Here is a 26,044-nt window from a genome sequence, read left to right on the forward strand (position 1 = left end):
TACAGGAGAGTTAGCGCTGAGAAGACAGCTCAATGTGTTTAGGGGTCCTCTAACAGGGACGTAATATGCACACTGCTCCTTTTCAACAGGGCTGCATCATAACACTGAACAGGGCTCTGCTGCCCCCTGCTGGTGCTATGATAACAAACAAGACAAAGACACTCACAAGTGAATCAAGATTCTATGTACTTCTTTGTGGAACATTTTTCATGTTGCGTACTGACTATATTTTGTGTGGAAGCAGGATATTAACCTGATTAATTTAACCATTAATGCATATGCCATTATTGTTTGATGACATGGGGCTGGGCGGCACGGATGGTGCAGTGGGTAGCACTGCCGCCTCACAGCAAGGAGGTCCTGGGTTTGAATCCCCGTCGGCCGGGGCCTCTCTGTGCGGAGTTTGCATGTTCTCCCCGTGTCTGCGTGGGTTTCCTCCGGGTACTCCGGTTTCCTCCCACAGTCCAAAGACATGCAGGTTAGGCTGATTGGAGAGTCTAAATTGCCCATAGGTATGAGTGTGTGAGTGAATGGTGTGTGGGCCCTGTGATGGACTGGCGACCTGTCCAGGGTGTATTCCTGCCTTTCGCCCAATGTATGCTGGGATAGGCTCCAGCCCCCCTGTGACCCTGTTCAGGATAAGCGGGTTAAGATAATGGATGGATGGATGGACATGGCTGTGGACTAACTGGGTTTGACCGCATTAGAATGGTCAGTAGCAGTGTGTAAATAAGCTGCTGTGAAACTCTGGAGCAGGAGAGTGTGAAGGAGACACAGCCTGTTTCTGCAGGATTACAGCATGATGCAAGGCTACTGCAAACCCGGGCCTGTGCTAAAACCCATACTTTAACATATCCACAAACTTTAACTCTGCATCAAAATATCCCACACTTTCAACAAGAAACAGCTTAAATAGGCAATAGGAAAGTAGCAAAAACACCATTGAGAAAACTGAAAAAATTGCAACTACCAATCATTTAGAGATTACAGGGAGGTAGGGAGGGGTGCATCTTGAGGAGGTGTGTCTTCTCTCTGCACTTGAAGGTGGTCAAAGTCTCTGCTATTCTGACTTCTATGGGAAGGTCTTTCCACCACCGTGGAGCCAGAACCGACAACAGTCGTGACCGTGGAAGTACGGAGAACGGGAGGCGGCAAGCATCCTGTGGTGGCTGAACGAAGAGGTTTGGCAGGCATGTTCTCAGACTCACTCTAAAGAATCAGAATTACTCTAAATATTACTAAAACTGAGTTACAAAAGCTGAAACACAGCGTAAGTGGAATTTTTTTTTTCTCAGTGAAAAGATTTTCTGTTTTTGAGTGGATACAGATAATTGCAGATGTGGAAATACACTGGAGCCACAGCCAAAACACTGAACAAATCCCCTTTAAAATTTGATAACAATATCTCCAAAAATGAGCATTCGGCATAGTTTTTTTCCTAAACTATGTCTAGGCAGTTTTCCAAAAAAGACATTTGGAGATTCCAAAAGGACACTAAATTATATTATGGGTCTTATGATGTGCAAAATATTGTAGTTTGCTTACTAAAGTATACAATGCTATTTATCCTGAAAAAAAAGTGTTCTTTGCCCCACCTGTCACCCTCCCCCTACCTCTCCCTCTCCTTTCCTCAGACAGCATCCAGAAGATTGTAAAAAGTATAATAATCACAAGAATAACATATTGTATACTAATATATTGATTGAGGTCAATTTATTGAAGTTTTTGTTGAACACCCAACCCCCATCAATAAGTCAAACACATTCTACAATTTCACATGCTATTCATTATTCATAAGCATACTAAATAATAAAAAAATATTTAGAGAATGTATTTAGATCAGATATAGAATGGGGTCAAAGAAAATGCCCTCTATATTGGAACTCCAAAGGAATTTCTCTATTTAGACTTCAGCATCACAAAATAAATATTTTTTTGTTGTAAAACGTCAAACGTGCAAAAAATACTGTGGTTTTTTCAAGCCTAATAAACTATACACCTTTGGGAACGTAATACCATTAGCTAAAATGCTTCCCATCATTACTTCAATACCATACCACTAGCCGGTTCTAGAAGGAGCTGAAATTATAATGTATTTTTTGCTCACAGATGGGGATCACACCTTCACTGTGCAACTGGATTACTGATACTGGTCAGACATTCTAAGTAAACAATGGACAATCTATTGACATTTCTCTATGTTAGCATGCTTTTAGAATCAGAAACTATTATGCATTTGGTGCGCTGGACCCTTACCATGAAAAGGACACTAACATTACCTTATTTCATGCAATATATGGATTTCCGAAATGCACCGAAATGTCCCCTGCCGACATGTTACAAAATAAGGAGCTCTTGTCGCTAAAGCAATGACAACTTAAAATAGGTTATACCGATAGAACTGTGAGTTTTAATGCTCTCAAAAGGTATTTCCTGTTACCAGGAAAATTGAAAATTGCACAGTAAAAAAAAAAATCCACAGACTTAAGGGATAACATATCCTACACTAACTCTGCATTAACATACCCAACACTAACTCTGCATTAACATACCCAACACTAACTCTGCATTAACATACCCAACACTAACTCTGCATTAACATATCCTACACTAATTCTGCATTAACATATCCTACACTAACTCTCCATTAACATATCCCACACTAAATCTGCATTAACATATCCCATACTAACTCTGTATTAACATATCCCACACTAAATCTGCATTAACATATCCCATACTAACTCTGCATTAACATACCCAACACTAACTCTGCATTAACATATCCTATACTAACTCTGCATTAACATATCCTACAATAATTCTGCATTAACATATCCAACACTAATTCTGCATTAACATATCCCACACTAACTCTGCATTAACATATCCCATACTAACTCTGCATTAACATATCCTACACTAACTCTGCATTAACATATCCCATACTAACTCTGCATTAACATATTCCATACTAACTCTGCATTAACATATCCTACACTAACTCTGCATTAACATATCCCATACTAACTCTGCATTAACCTATCCCATACTAACTCTGCATTAACATAACCTACACTAACTCTGCATTAACATGTCCCATACTAACTCTGCATTAACATATCATACACTAACGCTGCATTAACATATCGTACACTAACGCTGCATTAACATATCGTACACTAACTCTGCATTAACATATCGTACACTAACTCTGCATTAACATGTCCCATACTAACTCTGCATTAACATATCCTACACTAATTCTGCACTAACATATCCTACACAAACTCTGCATTAAGATATCCCATACTAACTCTGAATTAACATATCCTACACTTACTCTGCATTAACATATCCCACACTAACTCTGTATTAACATATCCCATACTAACTCTGCATTAACATATCATACACTAACTCTGCATTAACATATCGTACACTAACTCTGCATTAACATATCCCACACTAACTCTGCATTAACATATCCTACACTAACTCTGCATTAACTCTGCATTAACATATCCCGCACTAAATCTGCATGAACATATCCCATACTAACTCTGCATTAACATATCCCGCACTAATTCTGCATTAACATAAACTACACTAACTCTGCATTAACATGTCCCATACTAACTCTGCATTGACATATCCCACACTAATTCTGCATTAACATAAACTACACTAACTCTGCATTAACATGTCCCATACTAACTCTGCATTAACATATCCCGCACTAACTCTGCATTAACATATCCTACACTAACTCTGCATTAACATATCCTACACTAACTCTGCATTAACATATCCTGTACTAACTCTGCATTAACATATCCTACACTAACTCTACATTAACATATCCTACACTAACTCTGCATTAACATATCCTACACTAACTCTGCATTAACATATCCCACACTAACTCTGCATTAACATATCCCATACTAACTCTGCATTAACATATCCCATACTAACTCTGCATTAACATATCCTACACTAACTCTACATTAACATATCCCACACTAACTCTGCATTAACATATCCCACACTAAATCTGCATTAACATATCCCACTTTATTTGTGCATTAGCATATCCCAGACTTCAATTCTGGATGAATATATCCCACACTTTACCTCTGCATTAACATATCCCACTTTAACTAGCAATGCAGTGTTGGCAATCAGAAGTACAACACAACAAAAGGTCAGAGAACCAAGCTGGATTCAAATAAGACACAATTTATTGACATATTCCAGTGATCACACAAGATAAATAATACAACAATAATTCAGCATAGCACAGTGAAATATCCGCATAGCACGAGCAAAGAGAAGATTAAGTGGAGCTGCAGCCAAACTGCACATGTGAGAACAGGAACCATTTAAAGACCTTTTGTCTCTGCCAAGGTTATTAAAGAACAAACACAAAGTTAAATCTTAATTAACAGCAAATTCCAGCTTAATTCAGAACTAATGACAGAAGATATTATTATCAGCCATTAGATTCAATTATCTGTGCTTTGCATGCCTTTAAAATGGAGGTCTCTGAACAGAAGTGACAAGACAATAACCGAATATGACAGTTCCATTAATGCCTCACTTTACACAGGTCTGCCTTAGCGGAGCCCTTGACAGAAGAAAAGAAAAATCACTTTACCAGCATCGGGTGTTTGCTCTCCAGAGGAAATAATACACAACTGACAGGAAACGCATCGACGGCGATCAGTCACCTGATAGGTCACTCGCCAGGGAGCAGGGATCATCAACTCTGGCCCTCGCATACAAATCCAGCCCGGGTTTTATTTTCTCCTGGGTAATTGGTGCTACCGATTGGCCAGACTGTCTTCACACCTGACTCCCTAGTAAAGGGAGGGTGGAAAACCAGCAGGCCCTGAGGACCCTGATTTGCTGATCCCTAACATAGAGGGCAGTCACCATGGCGCTCAAGTGACCATAGAGGTCCGTAATATGATAGGCCAGTCACCAGACACAGCAGCCACATGATAGGTCAGCCACCAACTGGATATTCCAGCAAAAAATGTTTTTCATAATGTGTGTTCCCTACAGCAGGTGTTTGTTTTTTGGAGCTCATAATAAGCGTGGCGATATTAAAGCAGGAAGGCAAAGTGCCGGGGAGCTTGTGGAAAATTGAACAGTGCTCCACGCAGGAAAGACTAATTGACGTGTCGTTTGTGAACATACCCCCCGACGCAGGGCCGCGACAGCTCTGTGACAGCGGTCACGGCGGCCCTCAGAACACAAAACACGGTGTGAACACCGCCATTAGTCACGGACGGCCGCCGGTCACGCAATCGATGGCTCTACAGAGCGGGCGGCTGCACAGGAGAGTGAAACACAATTAGCGCGCAGGCTAAGTCCCGCTACCGAGCTGCAGGAGGACCGAGGCTGTTCAGAGGCACAGAGGGCTCCGGTCTACTCTCTCCGACTGCATTTCCCTCCCAGTAACGAGGCACACCGACTATCCCACAGGAACGCTGTTATCCTAAGGGAATACCACACGGATCCTCCTAGCATTGGCACTTCAAGATTCCTCCACGTTCCCCATCTTTAAGGGACTCCTATACGAACATTCCCAGATTCTTCCCCATCCCTCCTTTTCCATATTTCCCATCTATCACCGATTCCCATTCCTATGGGCACGTCGGAATGGTTTCCCCATTAATCCTCCAGTCCCTGCCCTCCACGAATAATATCGAGGCAAACTATTTCTGAGATTTGTACGGCAAAAGCTAAATAAAAATAAATAAATCTTGTAAACATTCCCTGACATTTGTTCAGCGAAAATCATCTGGACTGAGTTGATCTGAAAGCAGAGCAGAGGCAAAATGCTAAAAGGAGGTTTGTTCCTCTGCATGCAGGACACACTGATACACCACCAACTGCAGCTCTGAGGGAGGGGGGATAGGCCATGGACGGGGCTCTGTGATTGGTTAGAAGCTCATCAGGACGTCGCGTTCCTGCACGCTGGTGTAGAAGGACTTCCCAAAGACAAAGGAGTGAAGCCCCGCCTTCAGCTTCTCCGCCATCGCCATGACGATGCTGAGGTCACCCTCCACCGGGAGGTCCAGGTCAGCCTTCAGGCTGCGCAGCGAGCGGAATGGCTTCTTCCCCTTCTGCCTGCGGGTTACAGCAGGGACTGAGGTTAGCGTTTAGCACACAGTCAGGGTAACAGGAGGGACTGGGGTTAGCGTTTAGCGCACAGTCAGGGGTTACAGGAGGGACATGCGGTCAGCGCACAGTCAGGGGTTACAGGAGGGACTGCGGTTAGCGCACAGTCAGGGGTTACAGGAGGGACTGCGGTTAGCGCACAGTCAGGGGTTACAGAAGAAATTGCAGTTAACGGTTAGCATTCAGTCAGGGGTAACAGGAGGGACTGCGGTTAGCAGTTAGCACAGGGTCAGGGGTAACAGGCAGGACTGTGGTTAGCGGTTAGGATAGGGTCAGGGGTAACAGGCAGGACTGCGGTTAGCGGTTAGCGTAGGGTCAGGGGTAACAGGCAGGACTGCGGTTAGCGGTTAGCGTAGGGTCAGGGGTAACAGGCAGGACTGCGGTTAACAGTTAGCATAGGGTCAGGGGTAACAGCCAGGACTGCGGTTAGCGGTTAGCGCAGGGTCAGGGGTAACAGGTTCACATCGGGGATAGAGAAACTGCTGTACCCCTCAGGTAAGGTACTAATGAAACATTTCAGTATGCAGCAGAGTGAACTGACAATGTGAAATATATATTATAGATATACAGGGGTGACTGGGTTTGCCATGGGGTACTGGGGTACCATTCACAGTCCTGTGAGGAGGGGGTGTAGGGGAGAGCAGCTGGCCCACTCACGTCTCGTCTTCAATGTACTTGAGCAGCGTGAGCGCCCTCCGGTGGAGCAGCAGGAGGAACTGCGCCAGGAAGGTGCTGCGCAGACCCAGACCCGGCTTCAGTAGGAACACCTGGGGGGGTCAGGGTCAGGGGTCAGGGGTCAGGCACAGCAGTCTGAAGACTCATCTCTTCACACTATGACTTTACTCCTCTGCAGGAGTGCCCTAATCACCTGTATCAATCCTTTAGCCCTCCTGTTGTACTTTGTATTTTCATCTAGGACTGCTGCCTTTGTGTTTATCTTGGTGCTTACTTACGGACTTTACCCACTAGCGATGTGTACTAGACTTGATGTTCATGGCTGTAGTGAACTGATTCAGATTTTTAACATCACTTTGGATTAAAGCGTATAAATATAATGTAATGCACTCCACTTAATCTGAAATTCCAACATTAAACAGTTCTTACCTCATCCAGGAAGGACTTCACCAGAGTGTCTTTGTGCATGACATCCTGGAACACATTCCTGTAATTTCACAGGTCAAAGGTGAGGAGTCAACACTTCCTGATAATTCCCTCGACCGTTACTTCTCTATTGCACACATTTAGACGCATTTTATACTTCTCCATTTTCAATTGGCTCTCACACAAGGTAAAATATGGAGGCACAGCTTCACACAGAGGTGTTGAATTAAAGTGTGAATGAGCTGGAATCAAACTTAAAGAGGATCTGTGCTCTTCTGAAACCACACAATTATAACAGTAATCTCTTGCACAACTTTTCCCTTTTCTAATCACAACCTGCTGCCTATTCCTGGCAGACTCTTCACAGCCTATCAACAGGCAACTTTATGGTCATTTCCAGCTGCTGATGTTTGCAGACTCCTTTGGTACTGAAGGGATATTTACATTTTAGAAGATGACAGCAGGGGAATGTACAGGTCGGGGTGATGGGTCATGTACAGGTCGGGGGTGAAGGGGGATGTACAGTTCGGGGGTGATGGGTCACATACAGGTCGGGGGTAATGGGTCACGTACAGGTCAGGGGTGATGGGTCACATACAAGTCGGGGGTAATGGGTCACGTACAGGTCAGGGGTGAAGGTCACGTACAGGTCGGGGTGAAGGTCACGTACAGGTCGGGGTTGAACGGTCACGTATAGGTCGGGGGTGATGGGTCACGTACAGGTCGGGGGTGAAGGTCTCGTCAGCGTGGATGACGGTCTCAGGCCCGATGTCGTCCTCGCTGGCAGCCTTCCACAGCGCGCTGAGTTCCGAGCGCATGTAGCGGCGCTGGTTGTACGTGTGCTCGTGACACGGGGGCATCTGCTTGACCGTGTTCACGTCCACGTCAATGTGCGTGGTGGGGTAGGGCGAGTACAGAACCTGCCGGAAGGGCAGCACGAAACTGCCCGTCGAGTCCTGAGGGGAGGACGCCAATCTTACAAACAAACCAGTACATCTGCACGTTCAGCTAGAAAAACATGTACCTTTAACATGTTCTTATACAAGGAAATGTGTCGAGGGGTGTATAGGTATATGTGCAGATTACATACCTTTAGCAGGCCCTGGTATGTATAGGTATACATATAAATGTGTAGATTATGTACCTTTAGCAGGCCCTGGTGTGTATAGGTGTATGCATAAATGTGTAGACTATGTACCTTTAGCAGGCCCTGGTGTGTATAGGTGTATGTATAAATGTGTAGATTATGTACCTTCAGCAGGCCCTGGTGTGTATAGGTGTATGCATAAATGTGTAGATTATGTACCTTTAGCAGGCCCTGGTGTGTATAGGTGTATGTATAAATGTGTAGATTATGTACCTTTAGCAGGCCCCGGTGTGTATAGGTGTATGTATAAATGTGTAGATTATGTACCTTCAGCAGGCCCTGGTGTGTATAGGTGTATGTATAAATGTGTAGATTATGTACCTTTAGCAGGCCCTGGTGTGTATAGGTACATGTATAAATGTGTAGATTATGTACCTTCAGCAGGCCCTGGTGTGTATAGGTGTATGTATAAATGTGTAGATTATGTACCTTCAGCAGGCCCTGGTGTGTATAGGTGTATGTATAAATGTGTAGATTATGTACCTTTAGCAGGCCCTGGTGTGTATAGGTGTATGTATAAATGTGTAGATTATGTACCTTTAGCAGGCCCTGGTGTGTATAGGTGTATGTATAAATGTGTAGATTATGTACCTTCAGCAGGCCCTGGTGTGTATAGGTGTATGTATAAATGTGTAGATTATGTACCTTTAGCAGGCCCTGGTGTGTATAGGTACATGTATAAATGTGTAGATTATGTACCTTTAGCAGGCCCTGGTGTGTATAGGTGTATGCATAAATGTGTAGATCATGTACCTTCAGCAGGCCCTGGACGAACAGGCCCGTATCGTAGCGGAAGGAAGACTCGGGCCTGCAGAGGCGGGAGCACTTGCGCTCTGCAGGTGTGAGGAACAGGCACAGGGTGCGAACAATCTGCAGGAGGAAAAGGCTCTTAACCCCACGGGTGCCCTGAATCACCCCAACAGCTCAACCTGCACCGCACTGGTACCATGCCACCAAAACCAGTGAAGACTACCCGTTCATTCCATCTGAATACACTTACAGACAAGCACAAGCATCTGTCATCAGCATGAACACACAACATAAACATTTAAATTCTCAACAAAACGTGTCCACATTAAGAACTACGGAGGGGTGCTAGCTGTGTGTTCAATGTGTGAATGTCTGCGTGTGCGAGAGTGCGTGTGTCAGTGTGTGTGTGCAAAGTTTCAGTACCTTGTTGACTTTGTCTGGGTTGCTCCCCACCACCATAGAACAGCCACAGGTCTGGAGGTGGGAGCTGATGGCTCTGTGGGGGGCAGAACAGAGAGAGAGTAAATACATTTCAACAATGACGGAGCCCAGAAACAGAAAGAGTGAAAAGCAGCCAATCCCAAGGACTGAGACAAGAGGGTGGCTGGACCCGAACCCGACCAAAAAAGAACATGGGTCTCCACCTTCACCAAACATTTCAGGTACAGGGAAAGCCTGTCACAGGCTGATACACCCCTGCCCAGAGCAGGCCAGGGTCCCCCGCAAGGCTCTAAAGCTAAACAGGCACACTTTGTGCTTCAGCATTCTCCAGCGATTCGCCGGGCTCTACGCGGGCTCCACATGGACGCCACTGACGGTGGAATCCCTGAGCGGGATGAGGGGTGAGAGGCAGGCCGAGTGGAGGAAAGTCATTATTTCCAGCAGTGCTGTGCGTTTGAAAAGCAGGAGTGTTACAGAGGAGATAAGGCCAGGAAGGATTACACACAGGTGTGTGTGTGTGTGGGGGGGGGGGGGGGATTATACACACCTGCGTGTTAGAAAGGGCTCTGGAACCCCCTGCGGAGGGGGATTTTCAGCGTGTGACAGAGTGTCCCCAGGAGGAGGGGCTAATGAAACAGGGACACACACACCCAGGACACACACTCCGCCAGAAATCCCAGCTGTGCCCGGGAGTCACCGGTGAGACAGGAGCCGCTCTCTAACCACATTTATTTACTTCTGTTTCTGCTCTCCAGGGTAAGGCCACTCAGAGGTCATTCCTCGCTCGAGAACTGAACCCCCGGGTTTCCCATAGGGCTTTGCAGGAAGTGCTTACTTGTGCAGGAAGTCCTCATGGCAGCTGTCCCCGATGTCATCGTCATTCAGAACCGTGTCCTTAATCTGAGGGGGGGGGGACAACATGGGATTTCAAACCTGCTTAGCTCCACGTTTCCTATCCCTCAGAAGCTGTTCCATTATGCCTGTGATGTGCTGGTGCTGCAAAATTCTCAAAATGGCTGACACCTTTACCATTTACCCTTGCTTTGTTTGAAAGAACACTAATCACTGTTCAGCCTTTACCATCTGTGCGGAACTCTCCGGAATAAGGGAATACTGAGCCTCACATGGATGTCCTCCGGAACGCTGTGGGCCTTCATGGAGGCCAGGAGCTCCATGATGGGAACGATCTCAGAGGTCAGGACCGAAACGATGCTGTAGCCCTGAGAGAGAGGAGGGGTAGGGGAGGAGGAGTCAAAATCATACGGCTCTCACAATTCTTTCTCAAAAGGAGGTTATTTTTCACAACAAGACAAAACACAAGCACAGCTTAAACATGACACAAACACAAAATGAACAAAAAGGTTCACTGCACACAGTGTGGGGCAGTACTGCAGTACCCAGACAGACAACATCTCTAAATGCAATCTATAAAACAGCCCTGTGCACATAGTCAAATTCTCACCCCACACAGTGACTCTGTGTTGAGCAGGGGACTTTTAAAATGAACTCTGTCATCAGCATAGAGCAGAGTCACTCTACAGGGTGTGTACTGGACTCCAGCACTGGGAGAAATAAGGAGAAATGCCCCAAATACACTCCCTGCAGATATACTCCCTCCTGTTGAAGCTCACAAACACACTCCCTGCAGATATACTCCCTCCGGTTCAAACTCACAAACACACTCCCTGCAGAATCACTCCCTCCTGTTGAAGCTCACAAACACACTCCCTGCAGATATACTCCCTCCTGTTCAAGCTCACAAACACACTCCCTGCAGATATACTCCCTCCTGTTCAAACCCACAAACACACTCCCTGCAGATATACTCCCTCCTGTTCAAACCCACAAACACACTCCCTGCAGATATACTCCCTCCTGTTCAAACTCACAAACACACTCCCTGCAGAATCACTCCCTCCTGTTCACTCCCTCCAACCAACATATTCACGCCCCTATCTGTGAGGGATCTGGCCAGGGAAGAGCTGTCTGACATGCTGGCATCTAATTGGCAAAATAGGATTGATTACAAATAGGATACATTCCTGTAATCAGTGGCCTATTGATGGCAACCTGCCACCAATGACAATTGCAATTGGGGGAAAAAACCCCCATGGGTGCGAATATGTTGGTACATCCCATGAGACTGGCCATAGATAACTTCATCTTTGTTGCTGTTGTTGTTTGGTACACAAATTTTTTTTTTTTTTTTTTTTTTTAAAGCAACAAAAAGCTGCATAGCGATAATTTGCGGAGGAACTGGGGCCTTGTAATTTTGTGTTTGTAGAACGATTTAATGCTCCATTTGCTGAAATGAAGATGTTGTTGCCATCCATGATGGAATCCACTAGCATAGCACTTTGCAGTATACCAGAAATTCCATTCAGCAGGACTTCCACTTTACCTGCCAATAGTAGTTAATAGGGAAAAACACTTTCGCAACCTGTTACAAAGATTATTTTGTTAAAGTGCGTCTGTGGGGGACTTGTAAAACAGACACATTATCCTGAACATCTGAAGAGAACCATGTTATTTCTATTTCATTCCCCATGCTGAAGACAAACTGGGAAAAGTGTCTGTAGTGGATGAGACTTTGAGGAAGACCACAATCGCAGCTTCACATCAATAGCCCGCCGTAACATTAGCAGGTGTTTCCATACAGGGGCCTCTCACCTTCTTCATCCAGATGCGGCCCTTGCGGATGATGTGTTTGAGGCGCTCCACACACACGGTGTGCAGCGGCAGGTAGAAGGGCAGCTCCGTCTGCGGCAGGATCAGCGACAGCGCGCAGGTGTTCTTATCTCCCTTCAGCTCGCCGTCGAAGATGAGCGACACGATGATGACTCCCTTCTCCGCCAGGACGAAGAACTTCACGTCGACCGCCCCGCACTCTGCGCTGCGCAGGATTTCGCCGTTCAGCGTGTGGTTGGCCAGGAAGGTGATCTCGCCGTCGCTCAGGAGCAGGGGCTCCTCGGACCGCGGGGCCCAGATGTGGCGGACGCGCGGCCCCAGGATGTTGTCCCAGTAGGCGAAGGTCGCGGCCAGCATCGGCGACTCGCCCTCCAGCGAAACCTCGGTCTTCGCCACCGCGGGGGACTGGGGAGGGCATCCCGACGACATCTGTGCTGTGACTTCAGCGCTTGGAGGGTTAGCCTGATCAGTCAGAGGGGAATGGGAAGGCTGTGTCGTCTAGAAGGGTTCTATTCTTGGATGCGAGAGGTTGTTCACATGGGCCTTTGTGTACAGCGCCCCCTACAGGACAAACAGAGATCAGCAATGCTGCAAACTACAGCTGTCACTACAGCTGTCAGAGCCCACCTCAAAACCTGAATACTCATAGATTAACGTTAACTAACCAACTAATGTACCGTACAGCAAACCTATGTTTTTATCCAATATTTTTTTCGGTCTTATTTTAATTCAAATAAGTTACATTTTCTCGGGATATTTCTGTCTTTCATGCTCGAATTCCATGTGTCATGTTAGCAAACACAAAAAAATGTATAACAACACGATTACGTTAGATAGCTTATTACACACACCGAACTGCTAGAGCTGTCTATAGCTAACCTTAGCTAGGTAACAACACAGCAGCGTTGCTCGCAAAAGTAAACACACACATACTTGTTGTTGGTCAGCTCGTGGGAAAGTGAACTGCACTGATTCTTCTCGGATAGCTAGCTATCTAGCTAAGGCAAAGCACATATTTATTTACTTAACATCACATCCCATAAGTACATGATAGATAATTATATAAGGTTAAGCTTCCTGAGCTGAAGATTTAGCTAACAACGCGATTCACTTTCTGTATCTTAGCTAGCTAATTATTTCTAGCTAGCCTTTTGGTTGGCAAGTGACCATGACACAAAGCATAGGGTGCTATTTGTGTACTTAACGCTAATCTACGACTGAATACCGTATTCCGATTAAACCAGTTTGATTGCCTCGAGCTAGCAAAGGGCAGGATAGCTAACGGTAGCGTTTGGTTAACACCCTTCCCCTTCGAATAATATAGCTAGCCTACTCGTACAGTACGTAAAATGTAGTTTTAAATGATAAAGTGCGCAATGCTGAAGGTGACACCAACAAATGTAAAGGCATAATAAATAACAAGGTACCCATTTAGCAACATAGGTGCTCTTGATGCAGAGTAGTTCGAATAACAACATTAACGGACCTCTTCCTGGTCTTATACCAACAACTGAAGTAAAGAAAGGCCTGTGCTCCTCAAGGATCCTCCAAGCCTATATTGCCCTCTAGCGAAGAGCATATGAAATAATGTAAAAAACGTACAATCTTTTCCTTGAACAGCTACATGGTGGCAGTTTTTATTATTTGATTTTCCATTTTAAAACCAGCAACCTTTTGAATTGAAGAAACTTCTATGAGGCGAGTTAGCCAACGGAGTACTTAGTCTAAGTGCTTTAATAAATCAGTAGGCACTTCAAAAGGGCAAGAGTTTAACATGACCTATATCACTAGCTTAGAATCATATAGATCCATTGGTCATTTCAAGGCCTTCATACTGGAGTGCCAGAGGTTTATTTATTTTTATGTCCAACTACACACAGCTGTGATAGGTAAGTAATGTTTCTCTATTCAGGATTTAGACTATCACTGGTTGAACTGCACAGTCAAGTCCTAGAAAAAAAAAAAATAATGATGCAAGACTAAGTTATTGGTAACATTTGTGCATACATCATTTTTTCAGGTTAAAATCAAGGTTGGTTCTTCCCCGTGAACAATCTAGCAAAGCGGTATTGGGCAAGAACACAGTTTAATCAATATGGAGATGAAGCAGAGAACCCAAAATTAAATATAAAAAGGAAGCAATGCACACCACCAGGATACATTATTCACCTTATTGAAGTCAGAGATTTATTGGTATTGATCCAAAATCAAATACTGTAGATGCATCTTTTCAGCTAGTCTAAAATGACCAATGACAGAAGCTGCAAAAAGCTTTTCCAGAAATAAATGCCTGCAGATGCCTACTTTGACCAGCAGATGCCAGTATTTCAAGCATTTGAGCTTGAAACAGTAGTAATTTTGGTACAATTGCATAAATTGCCTGGTGACTCACAAGGCATAGTTTCCGCCACCCCCTACCTAATACTTCCTAATCTAGTGTCAACAGGGGATCACTATCATGGAAAATGATACTTCAGATCTTCACAGTTAAACGTCTAACACTGTAATAAAAAAAAAAAAAAGCTTTTTGCAGCTTCTGTCATTGGTCATTTTAGACTAGCTGAAAAGATGCATCTACAGTATTTGATTTTGGATCAATACCAATAAATCTCTGACTTCAATAAGGTGAATAATGTATCCTGGTGGTGTGCATTGCTTCCTTTTTATATTTAATTTTGGGTTCTCTGCTTCATCTCCATATTAGACATTTGTATTGTACTTCCATCTTGGATTTCCATCATAATCTTCATCACTAACATAGTTTCAACCTTTCTAGGCACAGTGCTATCTCATATACCATCATATGAACAGTGCTGGCTCATACACCATCATATGAACAGTGGTAGCTCATATACCATCATAGGAATAGTGGTAGCTCATACACCATCATATGAACAGTGCTAGCTCATATACCATCATAGGAACAGTGCTAGCTCATATACCATTCAAGGAACAGTGCTAGCTCATACACCATCATATGAACTGTGCTAGCTCATACACCATCATATGAACAGTGGTAGCTCATATACCATCATAGGAATAGTGGTAGCTCATACACCATCATATGAACAGTGCTAGCTCATATACCATCATAGGAACAGTGCTAGCTCATATACCATTCAAGGAACAGTGCTAGCTCATACACCATCATATGAACTGTGCTAGCTCATATACCTTGGTAGGAATAGTGCTAACAAATACACTGTTCATAAAAACAGAGTCTGGAGCCAACCTGCTGAAATACAATATCTCTCTCAAAGCTCCTGAACCAGTAAGCAAAGCCTATTATCAAAGCCCGTAGAGCACCACCTGAATTGCTTCGGGTGAGGTCGTTATACAATCAGTGACTCAGGAGTTCGCACACATACAGATAAGGTCACATCTCTAGGTAATGAAATGATTGCCTATGATCAGCTATAGAGGATCCCCATACACAGATTCATACACTTGCTCAGTTGACATTGATTACAATTAACACACCATTTTCTAATCAGTGTGTCCAAAGCCAAAACCGTGAATGTTCGTCCCTCAGAACCACCTTCATCAATGTCTTCCTCTGCTACTGCTCAGGAAACAGACAGCTACACGTTTTCACCTGGGTCCAATCACCGCCACATTATTTTCAAATAAGAAAATTCCCCTCATGGGCGCAACTGGAGCTTTTATGCGCTTTTATTGTGGTTACATTTCATTTAGCAGATATTCTCATTCAGAGTGACTTACAGTGTAAGAGACCATAAACGCATTCACCTGATTCATATCAGTATCAGAGCCAGATCTGGTAAACAGCATTCCTCGTCTTGTGATTTTCTGTGCTACAGCGCTAGAGTGCTAAATGCAAGTTAACTGATAACCTCCAAACAAAATAAAGATCATGACCACATATAAGGTTATTACTGTAAAATTGATTGCTTCTGAGAAAGCCCTCATTGAAAGCAGTAAACTGCAAGGAGGAGTATGCCGATTTCATAATCACCAGAGACCTATCAGAGAACATGGCTTGGCTTTGATAAAGCTCATAAAATAAAATGGCTGTGCATCTGAATTGTTTGTTGTTGTTGTTGTTATACACAACTAAACTTTATAACGCTGTTTCCCCCTCTTCATAATGTTCTGCTTGTTTTGGTGGGATCAGCATTACTCATACAAGTTCTTATCGCTTCCAGAATGACTCCTCTGAGTTATTGCTCCTCCTGAAGGTTTACATTTTAAGTGCTTAATCAGCCCCCTCTCCTACAGAGAGTGTAACGCTCAGCTTTAGGTACTTTCTCCGAGCACCTAAATCACTTTCTCTCTGTTAACTGGTCTTATCTGTTGGCCTCCTCCAGTACCAATATGCTGTCAGACTGAGGAGGAGAAGAGGGGGTGTGTAATCACCAACCACTACAAACCCAATAAACGTGTCCGTGTACGTGTCTCTGCGTGTGTACGTGCCTCAGTGTATGTGTGTGTACTTGCTCCTCTGTGTGTGTCCCTCTCTCTCTCTCTCTCTCTCTCTTTCTCTCTCTCTCTCTCTCGCTCATGCTCTCCAACTCTCTTTCTTTCTCTCTCTCTCTCTTTCTGTTCCTGCTTTTGTATGTGCATGTGGAATTGCTATACAGTAAATTATTAGTGTCCAATTCATGTGTGAGCATTGGCTTCTATACATCCTAAGAAGACACACTAGATTTCTCCATTTTAATGTAGGGCGTGTCCCAGGAATACAGATGGTGATGATATGTAACTCTGAGCATCTCTGGTCTCAGAGGAGATGTGTATTACGTTGCCACCACCTACACTAAATTATACCAAATCCTTTTCATTTCTGAACCTTTTCAAGACTGGCTGAGTGGTGAGCGTATGTCTGTGTGTCTCCCAGGTTACAGGAGGAGATTAATGTTCCTTCCCAGAGTACATCAGTCAGACCACTTTCTGCTGTTCATCTTTACAAGACTCTATTGGCTTCTGTGTAATCCTGCTGAAAACAGAATACCTTGCATGGAGCCAGCAACAGAATAGATGCTTGAACAAGCTTGAGTTTCCGCCAAACTCTCCACACTCCCTCTCTCCCTCTCCCTCTCTCTCTCGCCCTGTCTTTCTCTCTCTCTCGCTCTCTCTTTCTCCCTCCCTCTCCCCACTCTCTCTCTCTCTTTATAATTGTTGCAGTTTTTTTGCGTGGGTTCTCTGCTTCCTGCTGTCACTTGCATGAATGCGTTTAATTACTTCTATGTCACAACGTGCTCATTGTTCACTTATCAAATCTTTCTTTTTTTCAAACAGTGCGCAAGCATTTTTTTTTTAGCTGAAGGAAGCTCTGCAAGCTTGATAGTGCTGTGTATAGTGCATGTACAGAATTTAAATCAAAACTCTCACTGTCTTGGAAGTCACACTGAATGTAACTGAATGTTCCTGGGGACATGAACACATAAAAAAATATAAGCATGTAGCGCTTTTCACAGGAAGTAAATCTACCATGTAAATTTATGATAACAGAATATAATTTTATCACGGGGTGGTATTACCCTGCTTTGACACTGGATTTCATCTGCTTTCATCTCGTAGTCACAGCACTTTACAGTGAAGGCGGGAGGCTCACCTGAAACTCGAGCAATGAATCACGCTCGGCGACCATCTTACAGCTGTGTTTCTCACATCACATCAGCTGACGGAGAGAGGGACTGAGAGGATTAAACTGGGGGATGATTAATAACATGACTGCAACCGTTTGCAACCATAGGTAACATGACTGCAACTGTTAGTAAAATGACTGCAACTGTTTATAACATGACCACAGCCATTAGTAACATGACTGCAACCATTAGTAACATGACCACAACTGTTAGTAACATGACTCTCAACATGCTCAACATGGCTTACCAGTTCAGACCAGCTCCCAGCTTGACATGGTTTGACCAGCTCCCAGGCCAGAAAAGCTACCAGCGCTAGCTGTTTCACTAGCTTATACCCAGATACACCAGCTTTATGACCAGCTTGGCCATGCTGGTCAGCCAGACCAGTTCAATTTTCAAGCTGGCGTAGCTAGATTTTACAGGAGGGATGTTAATCCACGAGACAATAGTGAGGTAACAGTAGTGTGGCTATGAATTACAGATTAAGCATATCTTGTCCTCCATCTTGTACACACATGCCAGTACTTTCTCTGGACTATCTTCCTAGTATTTCCCCTGGGCCTTTTGGATGACAAGTATCTCTTTGTCAAACACACAGATCACATTTGCACTTTCCCCGGTTCACAGACATCGCTCAGCAGACTGAGATGGAAATGTGTCTGGGAGGACCACTCTACACTCCCCGACCCCCCAGGCCCCGGGGGCAGGCTGGACCTGCTCTCATGACCCCCACTCTCAGCTCGGAGTGGGAGAGTTCAGACACACGCCGGACCAGGGCCTGTTACAGCACAACTCTCCAGATGAGAGCCAACCACAGCAAAGAGCCTTTTCTCATTATACTGTGTGTGTGTGTGTGTGTGTGCGAGAGAGAGGGTTCACAGATAATTGTGCCGGTGAGAAGTCAAGCATCCAGGACCTTATCAGCTCTCTGGCCGTCTCTGTTCTGATCGCCGTGGATAGAGTTTCTCATTATCAGCCTTGCGGCCGCAGCAAAGCAAGCTCTTATCAGCCACGCTCTCGCTTACTGTCCGTGTGAGGAAGAGGGTAGCTCTCCCCCTGTTCTCTGAGCTGGGTCAGATCTCCTGGGCCCTGAGCGCTCTTATCTCAGAACAGTGCATGCTGGGACAGCCTCGGCCTGATGGTAAACATCATCCAGAGTGCAGCCGTGTCTGCCCTGCTCATCTTCTTCATGTGATTTATTTTTAATTTTGTATAACAGCAGGGAATGGAACAGGATTATTGGAATGCTTTCATTATCATGAACTAAATGAAGTACAAATTAGATTTGTTCCCATTTATATTACAACGTGCAGTATCAGACATTTTAAAATAAGGCTTGCATCAGAAGAGCAGGTTTTTCCACAATAAAAACCGGACATGATCACAACCATTTTGTATCTGCTCTGTGGCTGAGCCAATAAAAGTCCGGGTGACAGAAACAGGTTCCACTGGACCTTGCTAGCTATGCAGCATTTCACCATGGTAACCACCATTTCACCATGGTCACCACCACTTCACCCTGGTAACATTCTATGCCAGCAAATTGCCAATAGCTGTTCTGTCTTCACCTGCAATGGTCAGACTTCCTGTTCTCTGATTGGTCAGATTATGCTGCAAAAGCGGACATCATGCAGAATGGATTTGCAGAAAATGAGCTGCAGTGGCAATATGCTCTGTACAAAGGGGCGAGACTGCACTGTGCCTTTAATCTAACACCTGAGGCTAGGAAGCACAACACCGGCGTCCATCTTAGTGCAACTTTACCACAGGTACCTGATTTATCTCCGTTTGAAAGGCTGAAATTGAGGCACAAATGTTGTTTATTGTCAGTGTCACATGAAAAAAAAATTGCTACTCAGATATATGGAAGTCTCCGGTTTGGCAAAAATTGTTATTTTTCCCAAACACAGCACAGGAAAAAGTTCAGAAGCGGTTGTTGAAAAAACTATTAGTTTATGAGTTATGAGACGTTTGCCATATAAACAGCTGGCAGAGAATGTTCAGAATGGGCATAAATGTTGCAAAGACTTTTAATCCTCTTAAACTGCTTATTTCCCATAGTGCACTCTATATGCAAATAGGCCTACCAGTACTAACAATAAACCGTTTATTATTTCAAAATAATACTTGTTAATGTAATAATGTAGTAAACTTGCCCTGTGTTTCTTTTTTCCGTTATGGGTGCATAAATCCACAGAAGGGTAAAATGACATAAAACACACAGGTTTTTATCCAGGAAAACAAAGACTACCAACTGAGAAAGTAATGTTCTTTTTTGCTGCAGTGAAACTTTCATTAGCATCTCACACATTGTCTGCACCACATTGCTATAACCCAACCCCTCCTGCCCATAACCCAAACCCTCCTGATATAATCCAACCCCTCCTGGTATAATCCAACCCCTCCTGCCTATAACCCCAACCTCTCCTGTGCGAAACCCAACCGTGCCCTGCCATAACCCAACCGTGTCCTGCTATAACCTTAATATAACCATACCCCTCCTGTTATAACCCAACCCCTCATGCACGTAACCCAACCCCTCCTGTTTATTGTGTGTGTCAGGTTTGAGCAGAGGAACATGTTAGGTCAGATCCCTGTGATTAACTGCATCTATACTTCACTCAGCTGCCCCACCAGCCCTGACCTCAGTGCACTGCCTCACCCCACTCCTGCTTAAAGTGCACTGCCTCACCCCACTCCTGCTTAAAGTGCACTTCCTCTAGAGGTGATTCACCCCACTCCTGCTTAAAGTGCACTTCCTCTGGAGGTGATTCGCCCCCCACTCCTGCTTAAAGTACACTTCCTCTGGAGGTGCCTCACCCCACTCCTGCTTAAAGTGCACTTCCACTGGAGGTGCCTCACCCCACTCCTGCTTAAAGTGTACTTCCTCTGGAGGTGCCTCTCCCCACTCCTGCTTAAAGTACACTTCCTCTGGAGGTGATTCACCCCACTCCTGCTTAAAGTACACTTCCTCTGGAGGTGATTCACCCCCCACTCCTGCTTAAAGTGCACTTCCTCTGGAGGTGATTCACCCCCCACTCCTGCTTAAAGTGTACTCCCTCTGGAGGTGATTCACCCCACCCTCCTGCTTAAAGTACACTTCCTTTGGAGGTGATTCACCCCACCCTCCTGCTTAAAGTACACTTCCTCTGGAGGTGATTCACCCCACCCTCCTGCTTAAAGTGCACTTCCTCTGGAGGTGATTCACCCCACCCTCCTGCTTAAAGTGCATTTCCTCTGGAGGTGATTCACCCCACCCTCCTGCTTAAAGTGCATGGTGATGGATGTGCGTCCCTTGTTAAACTGCCACCCCTGGAGATGTTGTGGGGAGCCCCCACGCCTCAGTGGTGTTGGCTGTGACTAATGGAGTAGAGACGCTGGAGAACTGTAATTTGTTGTCTGAGGGAAACAGTCGACTGGCCACTGTGCCCTTTTAGGGGTGAACCATCTTTACTGTTGTTTTACATCTTTTTATTTTGGGCTGAACTGAGAGTTTTACAACTACACTGGTCAGCTGTTTTGGGCCCCAGGCTGCAGTACTGTGGGTGTGGAAATGCATCGGACATGACAGTCTGCAGGGGCCAAATTAAACAGGGGGAGAGTGGGTCAGTGGAGTGTCACAAACCCTACCTCCCTGGGTGATGGTTCATCTGACTCATACCCAAATATTTTAGCCTTAGTTAAATGACCTTTTTAAACAAAAATAAATAACAAATGGTTCCAATGAAGTGAGACAGTTTCACCCCATTGACAAAAAAAAGATTGTTGAGTATCATTATAAGACCAAAACACTTGTTAAGACTGAGACGCTTATTAAGACAGATGGTTTCTGCAGTGTACGCCTCACATATTAGAGAGGAGCCAAGAAAACATAAACACAACCGGGTGAAAATGTCTGCGAACAGAAGCATGAGACAACCTTTGCCCTGTCTGATTGGACTGTAAATTAATAATCCATATGGATAAGCAGAGCTGTGCGGATCAGATTTAAGCTGCAGATGGTTTCGGAATTTATTTATTTGTGCATTAGTTATGATTAAATGTGTGGTCATCGTAAAGGGTGAACTAGAGCACAGATAATAAACATCTCTTACATCCCATCCTGAGGGCTTCCAAAACCTTCTGAACGAGATAGCACTGTACTTATCCAGGGTCAGGGGTCAGGGTTCAGGGGTAAGCGTAGCTTCTGTAAACGTTCTGTAGAAGAGACCTGTGAGTTTAAAGTGTGTCAAAGCACTGCCAAGCTGGTATTAGGTATTTTATGGTGGTGGTTTTCTCTGTTTTTTCTCCTCACTGAACTGAGCCTGATCCTGAATATCCCCTAATCCCTTTTACCTGTGGATGCTTACGGATCAACCACGTATCCCATCTTTCCCAGCTGCTGGTGGCGCAGAACCCCCACTCACCGCCCCCTTAAACCCAGCACCAGGGAAACCACAAAAGGAAGAAGTGAGAGGAAAAATTATTAGTACAGTGCTAAGGCTAATAGGCTAAACCATAGTCAGTGCTAATACTAATAGGCTAAACCATGGTCATTCATGTGTAAATAGGCTGAACAGTGGTAAGAACTGTAATGCTATAAGCTAAACCATGGTCAGTGCTAATGTTAATAGGCTAAACCATGGTCAGTGCTAATGTTAATAGGCTCTAACATGGTCAGTGCTAATGCTATAGGCTAAAGAATGGTCAGTGCTCTAATGCTATAGGCTATTTCCTATCTGTAAAAGTGTGTGCTTGTACAGGTGGCAACCAAGAGGAAGGGGAAAGAGGAAAAGAGGATAGCTTCGTCAAAGGCTGAGAGGTGACAGTACAAAGCTGAGAATCGACTGGCCTGCTTTGTAGCCCCTGGTTTGATCCAACCCCCAACGAGCATGTCGTACCCAGGTGAAAGCCTGCCCACCAGGTGAAAGTGGCCATATATTGTAATTGCTGAGTGGTTCATCAGCTGTGTCTGTGCCTAACAGGCCACCCTCACAACCTCTGTGAAGCCTGGAAAGCAGAATTGGGTCAGCAGGCTATAAATACAATCTCCTTTAAAGGTGTTGAGCATCTTTGTCCCAGAGGGACAGCTGTTAACTGGCTCTCCTCTTCCCAGCCAAAGTTACTGCCAGCATCCCTGCATGTGACAACCACACTCAAAAATAATGTGTTTATATGAAACAGTTTTTTTGTGTGTGGAAACTGTTTTCTCCTGCAATTAGGCCCTTTCAAGCTGAGAGAAGAAGAGAAACAAGGGGAGCACAAAATGGAGGGAGGAAATGGCTTTCTTCAGATTTCAGTCCCGGTGCCTCATTACCAGAGTTTAATATGCCTCTCCTGCAGTACTGCAATATTGTATGTACTGTAAGTCCACTTTAGGCAAAATAAGCAGAACTGCACCCGTTACTCGGTTTTGTTGAATGTGGGCGATGATTTTCACACAAACACAGACTGATGTCCAATTTTACAAGCAAACAAACAAACGGGAATCATTTTTCGAGTTTTCAAGGGCCATGTCTAATGTTTAGCTCAAGGTAAAGTGGATGAGCACATTTCTACTAAATGCTTCTGTGTATCGGAAGTAAGATTTCACATTGAATAGGACTAAAAGGCATGTGATGTAATCTCTGTTTAAAGGAAAGCTGCCTGACAAATACAGCCATTTGTTTGAGGGAGGCCATGCGTACAGTACTTATTTCACATAGATTATTTTCTTTGAGATGCAGCAGAAAGGTTTAGAAACATTGAGAGCGCAGGGTGAAAATGGGATTTTGTTTTATCTGAGCGAAACAAAAGGCCTCAGTTATTTCTTCAGTGAAAAATATTGCAGTGACCTTTCGAGAAAAGCTATGGGGCATCAAAATGTGTTTCCCTTTCTTTCACCCACAGTCTCACACGTCTGTGTGTGATGCTCTCAGTGAAACTGGCATCATAAAGAGGTTGAAGTCTCGATAAAAGCACTGTTGCTCACGCACGGTTATATAGAGGCAGTGTAAAGTGTGGGCGCAGGGTATTAAAGCTTGTTAGTCCTGAGGAGAGCGCCAGCGTTAGGTAAACACACAGAGAGAGACCTGATGTACATATAAATAGGAGGCCGCAGGCTACAGGGTGGAAATAGCTCAGCAAACGGGAGCTGTGACAGGGAGACATTTTTACTCTGTTTCAGGAAATTAGCAGCCAGTGTGTTTGTGTGATATACAGAGGGACAGACGGACACACACACACACACACACACCGTGCAGTAATACTGAAAGAGAAAGTTACGGCGATCGATCGATATGTTTTGGAGATTGATCCAGTAGACCATGTTTTTAAATGGGCTTGGGGATGGACTCTTGTTTCTCTTACATATAAATGCACCTTCAGACTTGAAACTAAGCATAGGAATTTAGCATAGCATTTCAGCACTGACCATGGTTTAGCCTATTAACATTAGCACTGACCATTGTTTGGCCTATTAGCATTAGCACTGACAATGATTTAGCCTATTAGCATTAGCACTGAGCCTACAAGCATGAGCACTGACCACAGATTAGCTTATTAATATTAGTCTATTAGCATTAGCACTGACAACAGTTTAGCCTATTAGCCCTGCCACATCGACTATGGTTCTGTGAGCAGCATTTCTAACTAGCAGCACACAGATCCTCTGATGAACAGGACTTCATTTCATCTGAGGAATTCCCAGTCAGGCTGGACTTAATCCTCAACAAATCCTGTATTCAAACAACATTTAGCCTCAAATTCAACTCAAGTGCCTGTTGTTCTTTTTGTTTTATTAAACTCAGTTTGAGCTGTATGCAATTTATCACCAGTATTATCAGGCCAAACCGTGAAGGAAAAGTAAATAAATAAATAAAACCCCTTGAATTTATTTATAAACTAAAGTTAAGGGTGAATATAAATGTAATACAGAATATAGACTGAGGTTGCCACTCGATGTCTGAGCTGGATTTATGTTTCGCCGTCTCTCTCTGCCTTGGCAGGGAGCCTGCTTTTCTTTAGACTCACAGTTCTTATTCTAGGTCACAAAAGCTCACTGCTTAAAAGGCCTAGACACATCCGTTTGACAAAAACTGCTCATTTGAGTGTCATTAGCAGCAGAAGCATCAACGTTTCCCTCTCCGTGTGAGCTGCATAGTAAAACCTTCAGTTCAGATTCACCGCTGACAGATTTTATGTGCCTAAAAGGCAATACAGTGCATTTTATTGCTGGTTTATCCCCCAAATATTTTCCTGTGCGCACATTTGCCAAAACACAAAGATGAGCCTGAACTGCTCATTAGTGTGGCTTTGTCTGGTGTGGCAATACAGGCATGAACCGAGCATGCTCAGTACAGATGTGAGTGTCGCAACATCCCAGTGTTTTTACAAATGCCCCCCCCCCACCATATACATAGTGGATCCCTTGACATTGTGGATCCCATTTTCTTTGAATAAGGCACTGATGCAGCTGGTTCTGAGAAACATAAAATAAATTATTTATTTATTTATTTATTTTGTGCTCCTTGTCACTCACTAAGACTAAGACGCTGGTAGGCAGTGATATATTGTGCTGCCAGTTCAGACAGTTCTTCTCTCTTACGAGGATGGGGAGGTTTTTGTTGCTGGGCAGTTTTTTTAATTGGGGGTTTCTCTGATTAATTTTGGAGAATTTCAATGTATTTTTCAGATTTTGTGAGAAAATGCAGCTCTCTATCTCTCTCAATTCAATTCAATTTGCTTTTTTGGCATTTCATATTGCCAAACCATATCTTATAAAACATTTTAAGAAGTTAAAAAAACATACATCTAACATTATAACATTAAAGACTAGAAAGAAATTCACAGTTACCTTCTCTATCTCATTCTCTCACCCACCCCTCTCTCTCGCCCTCTCTCTCATTCTGTCTGTCTCTCTCTCCCTTTCTCTCTCAGAGACAGGTCTGCTCTGTCTCCATGCTGATCAGACGTGCGGGTGCAAACGCGTGTTTGGACGTGTCGTTTGTGAGGGAATCTGATGGAACTCAGACACTTCCTGTTCTCACCGTGAAACCATGTGACCGCAGTACACATGTGACATCACTACCCTCCACCAATGCCACTGTAGGGTGTGTTACCTGCACTGGAGGGCGTGGTCAGCTCGAACCAAGTGTCA

At 44.3% G+C, this 26,044-nt stretch overlaps 1 protein-coding gene across 2 annotated transcripts; it reads right to left on the bottom strand.

Moving 5' to 3' along the window:
- Window positions 1-4,222: 4,222 nt before the first annotated feature.
- On the bottom strand, window positions 4,223-13,822 carry c9orf72 (C9orf72-SMCR8 complex subunit). Of its 2 annotated transcripts, none has more exons than XM_061245547.1 (10): window positions 13,747-13,822; window positions 12,302-12,880; window positions 10,756-10,851; window positions 10,467-10,531; window positions 9,614-9,686; window positions 9,194-9,310; window positions 8,014-8,249; window positions 7,297-7,354; window positions 6,850-6,959; window positions 4,223-6,141 (listed from the first exon to the last, which is right to left on the bottom strand). In XM_061245547.1, exons 2-10 carry the CDS (start codon window positions 12,746-12,748, stop codon window positions 5,955-5,957), a joined length of 1,389 nt encoding a protein of 462 aa, XP_061101531.1. In that variant the 5' UTR covers window positions 12,749-12,880; window positions 13,747-13,822; the 3' UTR covers window positions 4,223-5,954. The 2 variants fall into 2 exon arrangements, with proteins under 2 accessions (XP_061101531.1, XP_061101530.1); XM_061245546.1 differs by lacking the exon at window positions 13,747-13,822 and adding an exon at window positions 13,253-13,353.
- Between the last annotated feature and the right edge of the window lie 12,222 nt (window positions 13,823-26,044).

Source organism: Conger conger, chromosome 6 (genome assembly GCF_963514075.1).
Source record: "Conger conger chromosome 6, fConCon1.1, whole genome shotgun sequence".
NCBI lineage: Eukaryota > Metazoa > Chordata > Actinopteri > Anguilliformes > Congridae > Conger > Conger conger.